Source organism: Cupressus sempervirens, chromosome 3 (assembly GCF_028749045.1).
Source record: "Cupressus sempervirens isolate cs-2001-9-10 chromosome 3, ASM2874904v1, whole genome shotgun sequence".
Taxonomy (NCBI): domain Eukaryota; kingdom Viridiplantae; phylum Streptophyta; class Pinopsida; order Cupressales; family Cupressaceae; genus Cupressus; species Cupressus sempervirens.
Genome location: NC_143120.1, coordinates 475,970,103 through 475,988,045, shown reverse-complemented (window position 1 = coordinate 475,988,045; position 17,943 = coordinate 475,970,103). Strand labels below are relative to the sequence as shown.

General features: G+C 35.5%; 1 protein-coding gene across 1 annotated transcript in view; it reads right to left on the bottom strand.

The window, feature by feature from the left end:
- Nucleotides 1-17,943, bottom strand: part of LOC149567221 (uncharacterized) — a 170,712-nt gene that overhangs the window by 22,448 nt on the left and 130,321 nt on the right. Inside the window, exons 12-13 of the mRNA XM_089820399.1 lie at nucleotides 8,275-8,351; nucleotides 6,680-6,814 (exon numbers count right to left, since the gene is read on the bottom strand). Coding sequence (XP_089676525.1) covers nucleotides 6,680-6,814; nucleotides 8,275-8,351 — 212 coding nt within the window. The remainder of the gene's footprint in view (nucleotides 1-6,679; nucleotides 6,815-8,274; nucleotides 8,352-17,943) is intronic.

Here is a 17,943-nt window from a genome sequence, read left to right as displayed (position 1 = left end):
TCATCAATATTTTCTCGACAGTAATTGATTAGGTTGGCAGGAACAAAAATTGTCACCAAGTACTAGCTACCACCCGCAGACAAACAGACAAACAGAGATTGTGAACAAGTGCCTAGAAGGCTACCTCCGAAATTACATTTTGACACATTAGTGGGCATGGGTCAATGGATGCATCTAGGGGAATATTGTTACAATACCACTTATCACATGTCCATTGGGATGGCACCCTTCAAAGCACTATATGGGTATGAACCCCTATCATTTATCGACATGGTGCTAGGTGACAGTTGCACACCTCAGGCAAGTGACTGGCTTCAAGAAGAACAAGACATCCTAAGATTCTTGAAGGAGAACTTACAAAGGGTGTAGAATCAACAAAAAATGCATGTTGACAGACACCGGATCGAGAGAAGTTTCAAAGTGGGAGACTTGGTCTATCTTAGACTCCAGCCGTACAGGCAATCCTCATTGAACCCAAAAGGAAAGAAAAATTGAAGTCACGTTTTTATGGTCCTTATCGTGGAGCTCGCCACATCAGTGAAGTTGCATATAAACTGGAACTTCCAGAAGGGATCCGCATCCATTAGATCTTCCATGTCTCTTGCTTGAAGAAATTTGTGGACAGAAAATCACAGTAACTACAAATCTTCCACTACTCAATGAAGAAGGGTAGCTCGTATTGGAACTGGCCGAGATCATCAATGTACTTGAGAAGACTTTGCGGAACTGTACCCTAAGGGACTACTTGGTACGTTGGAAACACTTGCCGTTGGACAATGCGACTTGGGAAGGTGAACACATTCTATAGCATCTGGCATTGCATTTGCTTAAAGACAAGCAAATTTTGGGACGGGAGGATTGTAATGTTCCTGTCATAAAATAATTAATTAATCAAACCTTGTTTATAGGCCGATTGATTTAGTATATCTGGAACCCACTTTTTATTTAATTGTTTCCATATGAGTGGCTGTCAGCTATCTTTGTAAACCCTTAGGAAGTTTCTCCGAAGAGTATTTAAGCACAACATGTAGGAAGTAGTTGGTATGCAATTTTGATTATTCTCTTTGAATGCGAATTCCTATTGGAGTTCAGTATTGTTCGCCATTTCAGAAGTGAAAGATCTTCCCTTGGCTATTTTGGTGGGATTCAACCCTCACCCTATTCCGCCTGTGTATTACTTTGCTCAGATTTGGCAAATCGGAGCACCATCTTTGTTATAGATTCATATCTACATCTCTGGAATCAGATTGAATCAATTGCTTTGGCATTAATTAGTGTAGTTGGTGAATATATTGCTCTAGTATCTAGAGTAGCTCAATCTCACACACCGTACAGCCCATTACCAGTTCCTTGATCTAAATAACACCTACCGTACAGTTATACCATACAGCCTATTCATTCCTCCTGTATCGCAGTTTCCACTCCACATACCGTACAGCCATACCATACGACATTGCACTCCACCTTCACCATGGCTCTAGATCAACATTGGACGGACACAATCCATACAACATCTCCGTAATACCGTACGGTCATTTTAGAAGCTTCGCACGGCTCCTAATTGCATCCCAATACCACCGTACGACCTCCATTGTGTTCACTGCCTATTAGACACCACTATACGGTCTTTTCATTGCACATCTGGCAAACGATTGATAGCCATTTCACCATTGGAACGTGTCGGAAAGGAAACAAAACATTACAGTCAAATCCTTGTAAATACAATTTATGCGTGAGGATGCAAGTAGATTTTGATTGGTAAATTTACATCAGTATAATTTGGTTGCAAGAGCCTGTGCATTCAAAATAGAAGAACAAAGGCCAAGACTCCCCTCGTTAGGCTGACATATATTCTACTTTATTAGGCTCCATTTAGAATTCTGCAAATTAACACCTCAAATAAATTAGCACAAGAGGGCATCAATTCCTTAAGACTATACATAGGAGTTGCCTAAACCAAACTTTTGTAAATAAGAAGTGCTTAAATCATTTATAGAAGAAGGGTCACTAGAGAAAGACTAGAAAGTTGTTGATGATTCCATTTGTTTACCTTCCAATGAAAATTATCAAGCATGTCTTGCCAAAATAGCCTAGGTTTACTAGCAACAACAATAGGAATGCCTAAACAAAGCAGCAGGAGAGACCCAATTTGAAACCTCAAGATGTTAGCAATCCTCATTTGGATAGGCTTTGAAGTATTGAAAAAATACATTAAGGATTTACGATCATTAGGTGGATAGGTGCGAATCATCATGAGTTGCTTTGCAACTCAACACATAGGGTTGTTATTTCAGTGTGTTGTGACAGATTGGTGGAACAGTGTTTTTCAGGTTGACACAAGATCCTAGTATTGGCATACCAAACTCTGATTGCTTGAAGTCGGGCAATCTCTAAGGAGGGAGGACTGTAATGTCCCTCTTTTGGGACATTAGAAATCAATTAAAAAATTAAAGATTTAAGTTGTCGAAATATAATGGAAACTTAAATTAATTATTTAATAGAGCAATTAAACAAATTTTTTATGCCAACCATAATTACTAAAAAATGTTTTACTTTATTTCAAATTACAGGTAAAGAAATGAAAGGTTGAGACAAGCTGATGAAAGGTCAAGAGTTTCCTAAAGAATAATATAAGAGTTGAAGGAGAGGATTATTCAGATCATGTTCAGGTTTATGGGTTTTGATACATCAACTGAAATTTCTGGAGACAAACCTTTAGAGATTTGACAGGAGAATTGGACAGAAACTTGGTTCTTCTTCTTCTTGGGAGTGGATTCGCGAAAGAGTTCACATTGGTGCTAATGTGTGAAGCCTTCTTGAAAGCAAAATTTCTGAATAAGGTGTTTTCAGTGTATTTGAAATGGAAAATAAATTGGTTTGATTCTAGTATAATAGTTTGTGATATCACAGGCTACAACCTGTAACACAATGGTAAGCTGTGAGCCTCTCATCCAGGAGGTCTTGGGCTCGAGTCTACTCGAACTTAACAAATAATAATCTCAACAAAAAATATTACAAAGTTGGAGGTTTATAATATAAATTGATCACGTCAATTTTTGTGGTCCTTATATTTGCAAAGTCTACTTCATAATTTGGTGTGTTTGGGTCGTTCAAAATCATGAACCATTTGTATGTGTCCTGCGGCTAAAACCAGATTATAAGTGATTTTAATGTGCCATAGACACTTCAGATTGGGAATATCGAACATCTCTATATGCGCTAAAATATTCTATGGTGCAAGTAATATCTTGGAGGTAAAGCATTAATTTTGTTGGAGCTTCAATATTCAATTCCATGTTTGATATTATGTGCCATAAATATCCATTTGGGTGCTGATAATAAATTTGCAAAGTTGCATGCATACAGATATGGATACAAATACAGATACGGTGTTGGGTACGGATACGACTATTTTTTAAGACCCCCAATTTGGATATGTTTGGACACGACATTAATAAATAATACATATACATATATTTAACACAGTTTTCTAAGTTATTATAGGAGATTTTCATTACATCAAAAGTAATATTGACACAAATGCTACATAAATATTTTGTAAGTTAATTTAACACTTTACAATTTGTGAACATAGTAGAGTTGCATTACAAGATAACCCAAAAAACGGGTTGCTGAAATAGAAAATCATTTTATTTGTCTTTCTCATTTGGTGCAGGTTTTGTTTATACTATTTAAATTTTTTTTGCTTTAATAAAGTTTTTAAAAAATTTAATTTGGGAAGATTTATGTCAAATCTTTAAATAGATCAAATCCCATGGTATTTGGCACAGTTGAAAAATCAAGTTTTCCTAGGCAGACAAAGGTACAATATTCAACATGTATCCGGGCAGTATCAGATACGTTTCCAAATTGGATACGGGGATACATGCACCCAAGGAGGGACATAGCAGTTTCCGGATACATGCGCCCAAGGAGGGACATAGCAGTTTCCGGCAACTCTATAAATTTGCCATCTCTCCTGAGCCACTACAAAAATTTCCTTCGGATATTTAAATTTAATAATTCATATTTCATTGCCAAATAAAGGGACTCCTGAAAGCGAGAGTTTTGGGCTCAAGCTGAATTTCTGAACAAGATAGTGAGTAGCAGATATTTGCCCTGCATCTGAGTCATCACAAGAAATAGGCATTGCCATTTTATCAGAAGCAGTAGCTCCAGTATTTGCTTCTCGCATGTGATGTCATTGTCATGAAAATTTAAGGAATGGATATTCTGAGATGTTAGTTGGAACCAGTGCATTAATAGCAGTGGCAGGAATATATCTCAGTAGTGGGCCTCAACAAGGATCAATCCTCAATCCTCATCAAATAGCAAACTGTACCATCATAGGCTCTGGAGAAATTATGTTTGTTGTGGGAGAATTATCTGAAGATTAGAGCTGTCTATCCATTACTGAGCCCAGAACGACTATATATGTAGTTGATGGGACTTATTTATGCATTGTGTGTCTATTGGTATTCACACAGAATAAGAGACAGTTATTCTGTTTATGTCAGCACTGAAGTTGGGTGAGGTTGTGAAGAGTTTTCAGTATGGATGAATAAGCAGTCAACCATCTTCTAGTGCATGAATTTCATATTCACAATCTCTGCACATTTCTATTGAAATTTACATAGTTTAGTATGGAGCGATAATTCCATATTGAATAGCTATGATGTCTTATCAGTTATAATTCTTATTTTGCAATCTGTGCAATGCAAGTCTATTTTTCTGTAAGTCTGTAGCAGCAGCACAGACATCTTGAATGTGTATACAATTGAAAACCATAAAGAGCAAAATGTTAATGCCTCTATTTTGAAACGAGCATCCATAAGTTCAATGCAGGGAACAAAGGATTTCAGGTAGCAAGCTAAGTATTTCAATTTGTCAAAATTACAGCTAAAGACAACTAACAATTTAGCTTCATCCAGTTGTTTGACTAATGTTTCTGCGATATAAAAGATTATTTCATATTATCTTTGCCATGTGTGTGACTTTGTAATGCAAACTAGGGGTCAGCATAGAGTAGCCTCTTACACTATGTCATTCCAGTTTCAATTTTTTTCTAATTTCTTTAAATGAGTTGACTTCCAGCAGAATTGTAACACTTTATAAGCAATCTTGAATTCAGTATGGAGGACAACATTTGGCACATTAAGAGTAGAAAGTTGTGAAAGTTTCTGAGTTTCTAGTGACTGTTGTAAGCATTTTAGTAAAGAAATTGTTGGAGGTATGGAAGCTGCAACCAGTTGTTTCATGTTTTTTCCTCAACATCAGGAGGCTCCGACCAGATTGAAAGTGCCCTTGGAGTGACTTCTAAGTGAGATATACTCACATTTTACAAAAGCTTTCATCCAAAGGGAGTTTCTTGATGGTATATTGGCGTCGATCATCATTCTCTCTGTTTTCCTTACTTTTCCTGATATCTCTTGCTATTAAATTCAATCAAGTCTTCTGTTCTCTAACATTCATAATTGGTGAGCTAATGGAGGTGTACCATAGTTTATGGTTCGTCAGTTGTATGGAAGCAGCCTCTAAGTCAGTTGCGGAATATCTATAGACAATAGGTAGAAGGCTGCAATCATCCTGGTATGTAACTTTTTCCCTTCCTTTCCCTTAATTTGCAATCATCTGACAAGTAGCTGATTACAAGGCCAGCAATATGAAATTGAAAAACAGAGTCTGAGATTGGATATTAAGAGCCCAAAATCTAGCCACTGGCAATCGAAGCAGATATTTGAGGATATACCTCTGTATGAGAGGATGTCTGTATGAGATGATGTATATACAGTCCAACCCATAAGGTGGCTATGCAAAATACGTAGCTTTTCTCAAATGGTGTTTTGATGCTCGAAGGAACACTTCTATACATTCAAACATTTTCAGAAGCAGTGTACTTTCCTTTACATTATACTTACTCGAAAATAACAGTCAACAACTGTTTTTTCGTAGAACCAGAGCATGTGATTAGTGCTCTACAATAACAGACCAACCTCCAACACTTCAGATACTCAGAGAAGAGAGCTAAATATGAATATAAGGTGATCTTTTACAAAGAGATCAGCCAGCTCAATGCAGAACAATTTTGAAGTGTATGCGCTAATGCATCCATAGGCATAAATATCAATAAATGTTAATGCTTTATTAAAAGGGTACATAACTAGTGATATCAAATGGAAAAGTAATGTGAAGCTTTCTATCATCAAAGGATGAAAGCTGACCTTGAAAGTGCAAATTGAAATGTTTAGAGCTCTGAAGTTTCAATTTCAAAAAATTAGAGTAAGAAGTTCTCAGACATTTCAGTGTCAGATGGGGATAAAGCAGTACCATTAGAAACATTCCATTATTTAGCCCCAAATATTTTACAAAGGGACTATTCTATAAAACAGTTTCATTCTTATAAAAATGTGATAGAATGCAAAGGGACACAACAAAACTGAAACTCATAGTTTAAAAAGCAATAATAATAACATGAATAATAAAACCATTATTCCTTGATAAAATAAGATGAAAGGAAAACAATGAAATAATGGCTAAGTGTGTGGCGTTTTTCAGGCAACTGATTTTTTTATCGCATGCATCTGGGAACATAATGTGAGAATCTGAGAAACCTAAAAGTAAATTCTTGCTAGTTCTGAAACAAAATAAAGGTGGAAATTGATCCATGAGAGAAAGAGACCTGTGTTGAACCTGTGTCATGGTTCTCTAAAAATGTAACGGCCCGTGAAGGCCACCATCCCATCACACCAGTTGGCTTTCCTTGAGGATCAATCAACCTCCAGTATTGGTTATGCAATGCAGAGTGTAAAATTCCCTGAGATTGTAAACAGAAACAACATAGTATTAGTTTTCCTCATTTCTTTGTCAAGTAACTCCCTACTTCTGCATTTGAGAAAATTACTAATGGTGTATTACAGATTAAAAATGACAAGTTGGCCCATCCTTAAATATTTAATCATGTCTATGGATTGGATGCCTGTGGAGAGATTTCATTTCAATCAAGATTATGGATCTTTAGAATGTTGTGAAGCCTTGTACCATGGTATGAAGCATGAGAGAGGAATAAGTAAAGAACTCAACAAAAGAAGACTAATCAATACATCATCTATACCAGTTTTAAAGAGACATAAAACAGGTGTGAAATCAATGAAAATGTTAAAGATTCTTACAACTAAATCTATACTTTCTGTTCCATTTTAATAAAGAACATGATACAGAAAAAAGGGAATTTAATAACCATATAAAAGTTTGGGACGGGTACAATGTAGAAAAGATCCAAAGTTGATATAGGTTTGGAGGTGATCGCAATATTCATCAAAGAGAAAAATAAAAACAAGTGATTATATTAATTTCTATAAGAGACAAAAAGTACGTCAATGGGATTTAAAAGCATATCAGTACACAATAGAAATTTCAAGGAAGAGAAAATCATAGAAAGGCCCTAAAAGAGAAGGAACAAAAACAAAAATATAATACAGATGTGAATCACTAACATATGTGGTCAAGAATAAAATGAAAATAGTCCAACATATTCACATTAATCAGAAGATACTGATAGCTTTCAATCAACTATTATTCTCAAAACACCACTTCTGGAAAAAAGAAACCAACCAAGATATTTAACCTCTTCCACACAAAGATTTAAGTTCCTTTATCTGTCTATCAATAGAAATGGACTTATCTAATATTTTCTACGACTTTGGCCATTCATGCATTTTTTAATATTTTAATAACCATCTTCCTTTCATATTTAAAAGCTACATCCTTGCTCAGACTGAAACATCTGCAGTCAATGGCATTACCAACAAGCAGATTTCAGGTATGAATCACAAGTTATATCCTATTTTTAAGATGTCTATGGCAACTACATTTCTCATGCTCAGTCAACTTCCTCCATCCATTCCCTCCTATTTTCTCTTGGAATCTGTTGGTTATTTGTTATCCTTTTCCAGCTTTTTTTAGTTACCAGCTTACTTTTTATTTAACAATAGAGGGTCATTGCTATAACTATTCAATCTAATGTCCTTACAGAAAACATTTTTGCAGGTAGATATTTTCACTTGTATATTTCTGGATTGACTATGAAAACATTTTTCCCCATCAACATTTTGGATGATAGTCCATGACCCGTCATCAAAGTAAAACATTTCTCATGTGAACCATACCTCCCAATACTTATATTAATGCTAAGTTTTAAAAAAAATCCTCATCTCCAACACGAATGATGTAAAGAGTTGATATCAGGATAATGAGACTAGATTAAAATTGAAATACCTTTGTAGTTACATCAAATGCTGATGAAGTACCTTGTGTAGCATTTATCCAATTAATAATGCGTTGACGATGAGAATCTACATGAGGGAAAAAGAAGAATCACTAGTCATTATGAGCCAATGAGAATGTGCTAAAATACCAAACTATTTTGTACTGGCATGTGAAACAACAATTGAAAACCAACATGTAGGTTATACTACTCACCTTGCTTCCACAGAATAATTGCATTTAGGCAGCTATTCAATCATTTCATAGACGTGTTGAAAAGTGTTTTTCTTTGATTTTGTAATAAAAAAGTTAAGCAATTCTTGGATGATCAGGGCCCCGGACAATCATGAAACAGTACCATATACTATTCAGCTATGTGATATGAACTTTTTAAGGAGGATGATGGTCCTATCAGCGTAGGAAAATTGAGGGCATTCAGGCAAACATTGACCATGCATGTTAATTCTCAAGATGGATGGATCCGTATAGATACCGATTCACTTCTTATTGGTTTGTGTTCTGAGTGCTTTCTTTCCTTCCATGCATAGGGAGAGGTTTTCCTAATAACCCTATTGTTAACCCATATACCTTTGAGGCAAAGATAGTATAGATTCATAACTCCCTGAAATAATATAAGATGCATTACTTATTACGGAATATCACTATCACATTAGTGTAACCAGGAAGATTATAAACACCATGAAGATTCCAAACATATATGAGGAACTCACCAACCAGAAGAAGATGATATTTATATATGTTAAATTTCAGTGATAACTTTTCCAATGATAATGACTTGGCACTTCACCTTTCACAAGTTCTGGCATATTTCCAAATTCTCGAAACATGTTTTACTTTATATCAACTAATTGTGCATCTGGATTTACTAATACAGTACATAAACTATGACACACATGTTATGGATATAAATTTTAAATGGTCATGTTGAATAAAAGTGCCTAACTTTGTATAAGAAGTAACTGTTTAGGATTAGAGACACTTCACAATTAACAAAAAAGAATTTGCAAATGTAATGCAATGTCTCCCATATATGTATATGCCCTCTATCACTAGTTCATTGCATTACTCCAAAAATATATCTGAAACCATAACAACAATGCCTTGAAACCAATTATGTTAGAAATATATAATAAAAGCAATATGTAATGATCACATTTAATGGTAGCGACTTGACATTTTGCATTATCAGTTGGTTTTAGCAATTAAAATAAGTGGGTAATCAATAAATAAAAACTTAAATATGTTTTACAATATTTCCTTTTGTACAATAAATGCATTGTGTTATTGCTTTTCATAGATTATACCAAGGTTTTACTAGAACTGCCATTAATTTAATTTTAAGATATCCATCAAGCTAGGGGCTGTGACCACAACTTGGTGGAGTGCTCAGTACTCTATATAATATTTTGGTTGTTTGTATCCATTTGAAACTCGTGGAAAGATTTTCAAATGTAGCAAGGATGCTAAGTTTTAGACAAACATTAAGTAACCACTAAATAATAAGTGTCCAGTTTGATACCTAATATAGATGAACATCACAGTAATTCATGATTAGTGTTAGATATCAAATCCTTACCATGTGTAAGCGAGCAAGTGATCAATTCAAACTTAATTCTCATGACATTTAGAATTGACATGAAGGGAAGAGCTAAGAAGTTTCTTTTGATATTCTGGGCTCTAGAAGTAAAAGGTGGCAAATGATCATACTTATTTTTCCCTTGTTGTACTGCCAAAAAGAATTTTATTATCAAAGCTCTATAAGGGCATGCAAAGTGAGAAGAACAATAGAGTTGTAATTGGACAATGCAAAAAAAACCTATTTTTGGAAAAAGGTGTCCCACCATTGGAGTCCTATCATTGTTGATTTGTTTTTAATTAATTGAATATTACTGCATTATTGATTTATCCGAAGTTGGTGCCCACCTAATAGATGCTATATTTTTTGTAAAATTGACATATTTTCCATTTGGAGTGGAAATTGACTTGGCAATTTCCTATGTTGACTAAAGAGTCTTGGTTTGCAATTTCTATTATGGACCAGAGTTGTATTTTAGCAGTTGAAATTTATGGCAGAGTTTACTTTTGACAAGGTGTTGAGTCAAGGAGCATGCCTAAATTGGATTTGGCAGTTTCTATGTAGTAGGTGTAGTGCATATGGCAAGATGCCTATATGAGTGAATGAATTAGTGCTTTGGAAAGTTGTCATGCACAACATGTCATGGGAATTTCAATTTGTTGTTTTTGGCACGATTTACCAGTTAGGCTTTAATGTTTCCTTTTTGGCTAACTCAAGAAATAGGGACAATTACCTTGCAATCTAAATAGAAAGAGACATTCCTTCAAGGCTTCAATTATTACTATGAATTACTACTTATGAATGTTAAAATTATGCAATTGATAAGATAGATATATGAATAATGATAATATTATATGTAGATAGGATATTGATCATTGATAAAAGAGACAATAATTATGCAAGTTGATCTAGATAATCCATACTAAAGATATTGGCCTTCTTTGATTTGAAAATGAAGAGTGCTATATTAACTTCCATTGTTGATAGCGTTGAATGCTATATCTGATCTAACTTTATAAAGTTGCGAATGTTCCTGATATCACATATAGCAATGCAATTGCTATCTCTGATTTCAATCTTTAAATATATGCAATGTAGATGACAATAATATCACTTATAGTGATATGTTGCTAGTTCAAATATGAATCTATGTATTGAACAAATCAGAATTTTTGTGAGTGTCATGGTATTGAACATTCAATGGAATCACCTTTGATATGTTCTGAGAAGGTCTCCAAGTCAGAGTTGAGGGTTTCAAATAACCCATGCCTTTTTTTGGCTAAACCCTTTGAGATTGTAATTCCTAGTTGTACAAAACAAGAGTTGTAAACCCCATGAGTATGTTTCTTTATTAACACTCCTCACAAAGGAGGAGTTATAATCTTTTAAACCCCATGACAGGTCTACCCATGATATTTGCACTGACCAAAGTTATGATGGTCCATGGTCCTAAAGGATTCCAATGCCACGAGTCTAGAGAAGTGTTCCTAGTCACATCTATGGTGATGTGTGAGAAACACTTTATCACTTTGTGTTGGGCATATAAAGAAGGTGCTCTTTCTGCATCAAATTGGTATCAAAGAAAGGAAGATCAGTTAGAGAAAATAGGAAGATAAAAAAACAAGTAGAATTGAAGACAAGTCAAGATGCTTCCAAGGGTAAAAGTTGAAAGAATAGTCAAAGAGGTGACAAACTCTCTTGCCCAAGAGTTGAGAGCAATGAGGGGAGGCCTTGATGCAAGACTTACAATAGTCCAAACCAACCAAAGAAGAGGAGTGGTCGCAAAAGATTTGAGTGACCAAGAAGAAGAAGTGGATGAAGAAAGTACACCACCAAAAAAACATGAAGAACAAAGAGATGTTGAAGAGACAAGGTTTAAGAGAACACTAAAGGCAATGAGAACTGATGGTTCCAAGATGAAGATGGAACTCCTAGTGTATTCATGAAGTCTGAATGGAGATAGATAAGATAAGATAAATTTATTAATGTCCAACAAGAGACCAACAAAAGAGTTTAAGGGACTAGAAACATACAAACAAGGAAACCAACCCCAACAAGAGCACCAAATAGTATCCGAGAAAGAGAAAACAAGAAAGCAACAAATGAAGCTAGAAAGAAAAGACTAGGAAAAGACTAGAGGTCTTTCCTCAGCGAAAAGAAATCCAACACCTAAAGATAAGGTCTAGGATGACCAAGAGTCCCGAACTGTCTTTGGGAACCACTGGTGGTGGAGTGCCACTATCTAATGAGCCCACAGTGGGGTCACTAAGAAAATACCAAGAAAATACACCACAAGAAAAATGAAACAAATCTTTGATTGGATAGGAAAATCAAACAAGTATTTTGAATATGAGGAGATACCTGAGGAGCAACAAGTGAAATTGACAAGAACAAAACTAAAAGAACATGCATCCCTATAGTGGGATTATGTACAACAATAGAGAAAGAAGAAAGGCAAAGAAAAGATCACATCTTATGATGGAATGGTTGCAAAATTGAAGGGTAAATTCCTACCTAGTGATTATGCCATTCAGTTGTATAGAAGGTTGCAAAACATGAAACAAAAAGATATGGATGTGAAGACATACGCAAAAGATTTTCTGAACTGAGCATTAGATAATGCCACATGAAAGAAGATGATGATAAAGTTGCAAGTAATATTTAAATGGGCTAAAGTATAGCCTACAAGATGAAGTAAGCCTCACAAGTCCAAGAATAGTTGAAGAATGTTATTAATAAACCTTGAAGGTTGAAACAAAGCTACAAAGGAAGCAAGAGAAACAAAATAGAAGCAGAGTAAGGACATTAAGTGGAAGATGGACCTCTTTTAATATATGACAATCACAAAGAAGTCAAGATGAATCAACTACCTCAAAAGAACAAGCAGTAAATTTAAGAGGAGATTTTGAAGAAAGAAGATCCAATTTCAGGGGAAGATTGGGGAGTAGAGGGGAAACAAGTGGCTTCATTGGAAAGTGTTACAAATTGAATAAATTTGTAGGTCACCAAGCATGGCAATGTCCTAAAGAACAATGATGCAAGAGCATCCTTGGGTCATTGCCAATCTTGCATTACCCAAAAAAGATTTCCTTTTATTTTTTCTATTTATTGTTCCACTAGAACAATTTTATGTTGTTTTTGGTAGTGATCACCCCAGTTTAATCATTATATTATATCCTTATGACATAGTCTAGGCATCAAAAAGATCCTATCTAGCTTTGCAACTTGTTCCGAGGTTTCTGGATGAAGTTATCTTATGATCAGTTCAGTCCTTAGTTTGCTTTCTTGTTCTAATGGACAAGCTAGCGAGATTCAACTTGCCATAGAGTTTTATGACATGCGATGCTAATTGGTGCATTGTTCTATGTTGTTATATGTATGGCCGATGCTCTTGTGTATTCACATGACATGATGTATCTATTCAAGGGTGTTCTTGGTGAATTTGGTCCTGACCTATTTGCTTGTAATACATTTCCTTTATCTTCGAGATTGCTGATCGGATAAGCCAACTTGTGGCTGGTAATCTTGTATATAAGTAGAGTAGTAGTCCCTGCTTTAGGAAGAGGAGTGTGCTTGTAAATAGAAGATACCTGGTAAACTAGCATTGAATAGTGTAAATGATCGAGCCTATTTGCCTGGAATGTAAGAAGGTTTATGTCCTAAATTTGTAATCTGCATTTACAGGCCAACTTAATGACAATTGAAGTCCCTTTTCCTTATTGGCTGGTGTTATTATTGCTTTTTGTTGTTATTTCTTCTGTGGTGTTTCTGGCTACAAGATCGGACATATCCTACCTTGACTGCATCAACAATCATCTACTTCTTTAAGGAGTGAAAGGAGCCAAATTGCACAAGGTGATGATGCTGATGATGATGCTGAAAGTGTGAATTCTTCACCAAAAATGGCAGAACTAGAAGTTGGAGAGTCTTTGTTAATGAGGAGGACTTTGATCAAAGTACCCATTGAGAAGGAGCCACCTCAAAAGAAGTCTCTATTCATAACACATGCAAATGTTAAGGTAACTGCTGCAAGTTTTTCATTGATTCAGGTAGTAAAGATGATTTAGATGCTGTTGAAATGGTTCAAAATATAAAATTAAAGAGGTTTTCATGTGCTACACCTTATAAGGTTTTACGGCTAAACACAGGACAACAAGTGTTGGTGAATGAGGAGTGTTTGATTGAGCTTCAAATAGGTGGATACAATGATAACATCTTATGTGACATAATTCCAATGGATGTATGCCATATGTTTCTTAGCAGATCATGGCAATATGATAGATCTGCCAAGTATGATAGTAGGAAGAGTACTTATGTGATAGAGAAAGATGGAGTCCCCCATACTCTCATACCCTTGAAGGATGAAGACAAAGACCAAGAGGGATCAAGTGGGATCAAGTGTGATGAGCGAGGAGTTCTTGAAGATAGTGCAAGAGGAAACTATAGGTGGTACAATGATGATCAGACCCAGAGTTGTCATGATGACAACAAGAATGGATTAGTTGCAAGATATGTTGAAAGGGATGATGCTAGAAGCATCCAAAGAGACAAGCAAATCTTGTCTTTTTGAAACTAAGAATTTGTGTGAGTATTCGTTTGTGGTATGTTATGATGATCAACGAGGAGAATCCAAAAAAAAAAATTTGAAAGCAAAAGTGGAGCAAAATGTTTGCTTCACAAGAACAATGAAAGCAGGCATTAGTTGATTCATTCTCATGGCATGAAGAAGAATGATGAAGTAGGTCATACAGAGGCAGCAAAATGAAGTTATGGAGAAGGTAAAAGTGAAAGAGGGGAAGTATGACACATTACACATCAAGATATGCAAGAACCCGAGAGGAGGATGACAAAGCAATGAAGACAACAAAATTATAGATGAAGAAAATCTCATATGAAGCAAATATGGTGATAAGGAATGAACTTCAAGAAGGAAAAGGGATGAAGATTGTTGGAACCACCGTTGTCATTACACCAAAAGCTCAAGTTGTCAATGAATGTCACAACAGCCAGAGACAAGGATCCACAGGAGGTGGTTAAGAACATGTCAAAAATCCATCGGTATATGTTGAACGATACCTTCACCTAGAGGGGGCAGAGGCACCAACTTCCTAACAAAGATAGCAATGGACAAAATGAAGAACTCGCCTAATGGAAACAAAGGTGGTCATACAAATGCAAACACCATTCAAGGGAAAACATTCAAAGAGAAAACACAAATGAAGAACTCATGCTTGGGATGACAATTGCATACCTCTATTCAAGTGGACTTGAATCTTTTCTCTAAGGAGTATGATGTCAGAGCATTAGAGGGTGTGTTAGTACCTCATAAAATGAGAGTGTTTTCTCACATTGCTTCTCATATCCTACAATTTTTACCACTATTGTTCATACAAATCTTATAATTTTCCATGACTGTCCATATAAATCTTATAATTTTCCCCCTAGTGTTTATATAGATCCTTGACCCTACATGCTAGTACTTCCCCAAATATCTTTTTCTCAGTTTACAATTCAATATATTTCTTATGTCAAGCATTTGAGATAGTGAGAAATCCTTGAAAGTGCACAAAAATAAAATATCTCAGATATGGCAAGAAAATTGAATTCAAAATTATCCATTTCAATATACTGAGTAGACATCACCATGTCTCTACAAACCAAAAATATGAAAAATTTTCCATTTTATAACATTGGCAGCTTTTTCACCACCACCTTTGGATCATCTTCCTGATCACATAGAAATGGAGGTTGTATCGATGAAACACCAAAAGGCCGATAAAATGCAAAAGGGGTGTCACCAAAAATGACATCACACCAATAATAAAAAATGAGGAAACATATGGAGAGCCTCTTCAAAATATAAGTGAACATACTAGCATCGACATGACATTGAACACCTAACAAAGGTGAAAGACATCTCACCGAGAACGCACATCTCATCAAAAATATGATGGACCTTATAAAATAACTTCTAAGTGATTGAGGGGAAATTAAAAAGTTACAATGATGGCTGATAGTCCAAATGAATTATCATGGAGGACTACCATATATCCCTTTGAAGAACAAAGGTTATGACAAATAGTATAATCGGGGAGAAAACAAAAAACTCTCATTGACAAAATAGTTTTATTGGAGAGACAGCGAATAACTGAAGATAGCCAAAGGGTGTCTCATGAAAAACAAAGTCACATAAAAATATAGTCATCAACCAACAAGACACTTTATAGTGTTATCAATAAAAAATATATTTACTGAAGAGATATCAAACTCACCCAAACTACACAAAGAGTACAACAAAGTAATAGGTCACAATAAAAAGAAAACTAATTCGAGAAAAGTTTCCTGTGGTAGGTCAACTACTAACCAAGGCATAAATCAACATGATATCAATAACTCTCTAGATCAGCCACCAATAGGAACTAGGAGATTGTTGTCCTCCATTTTGTGATGACAAAATCAAGGTATCAATATGAAACTTTTCCAATAGAGCTTTGTGTTTCTCTGAGATAATCCACTATTTGGTTGGCAAAAATTGATCAAACAATTGTTGCCAATTCATTTAATGAATCCTTTTACTGAAGGCTCTCATCAAGTCTTTTCCAGTTTTTTCAGTTTGTTAGACTATGTAATGTCCCCATTTTGTGGACATCAAAGTTTCAAGGATTAGCCTATTATTGTGATCCTAGTAGGCTAATTATTGTAGATAGAGGGTCTTTTGTGGCAGTGGTTTGGCTTAGGAGGGTCTTATCTTCTCCACATCTCAGTAAGCTACAAGTTGGTCTTTGTTTGGCTCAGATCAGACTTCGTTTGGGCTTAGTTTTGTGTACTTACTATTTGTGATAAGTTGGTGTTGATTGAGATGGACCCTTTCTATTTTTGGAAAGTGCATTTGGTCACATGAAGAAATAATAGGTATGACTCCTATTTTAGACGACATATTTAAATAATGAGTATTTGGGAGTTATTATCTTTTTAGCAGCCAAATTATTATTAAATAATTAAATGGCTATTTATAAAATTATAATTTAACTTTATAATTTCAGCTGAAGATTGAGTTATCATTGGAATCTTGCCAAAAGAGTTAAGTTGGAAAGTTTCAAGAGTTGAGTTCTTTGGGAAACTTTCACAATTTCAGAAGTTGAGTTCTTTTGGAAACTTTTGTCAACAAAGGCATTATAAAATTGAGCTCATCTCATTGGGAAAGACGCGCTTGATTACATATTTTCTTATTGTGCCTTTGTGGCTTTTCCTGGGTTCTTAACTATATGCCCTTGCTGAAGTATAAGGGTTTCTGAGGATTGTCTGGAGTCACTGCTGATGTATAGCGATTTCATTGGTTAATCTCCTATCTGTGATTGTCTATGTCTGGGAGATTGGTATTATCATTCTGAAGTTTAACTTGAAGGTTGACTGCAATTCGTTGCTGAGGTGTAACGTTTGCATATTCTCCTATTGTTTACACTGTAGCTTGGAGAATTAAATTTATTGAGGAAGCTGGTTTGGGAAATTGATCGAATTTGATTAGGGGAGCTGCCGTAATTTCCAACAGTTGAGGTTGGGCATTCACATTGCATTCTGCAATCAACTTAGAGCTGGCCGACTACTCCTAAGGATACTGTGATCGCTTCCTGTGGAAAATTGCATAGCAGATTGGGTGTTGGTAACGACATCCACATAGAGTTACCTGTCATCAGCTTCGGGTTTTAGTTAGGTCCAAATTAATATACACTCCTTGCAGAGCTGGGCGGCAATTCTTAGCAGGGTCTGCATTATCTGTCAGCAGTGTGGAAAGCTATCTATTACCCATGTGTGCAGTTCCAGTATAACATTCAGCAAGAAGGAAAGACCTGCAGTTTGTAATGAATTGAAGGGCAGATCGGGTTTCAGTACAGAACATCTGTGATTTGCTGTTAGGGCCTTTGGCCATTAATGTGGAGCAGAGGGAAGCTAAATCACATCACCAGGCTTGATCCAGTTTATCAAACATTTCGTTTCAGGCCTGTACCAAGAGATCAGTTGTACAAGTCAACTGGCATGAGTTCTGAAAATCATAACCAAATCGCAACCATTATATAAACCATGGT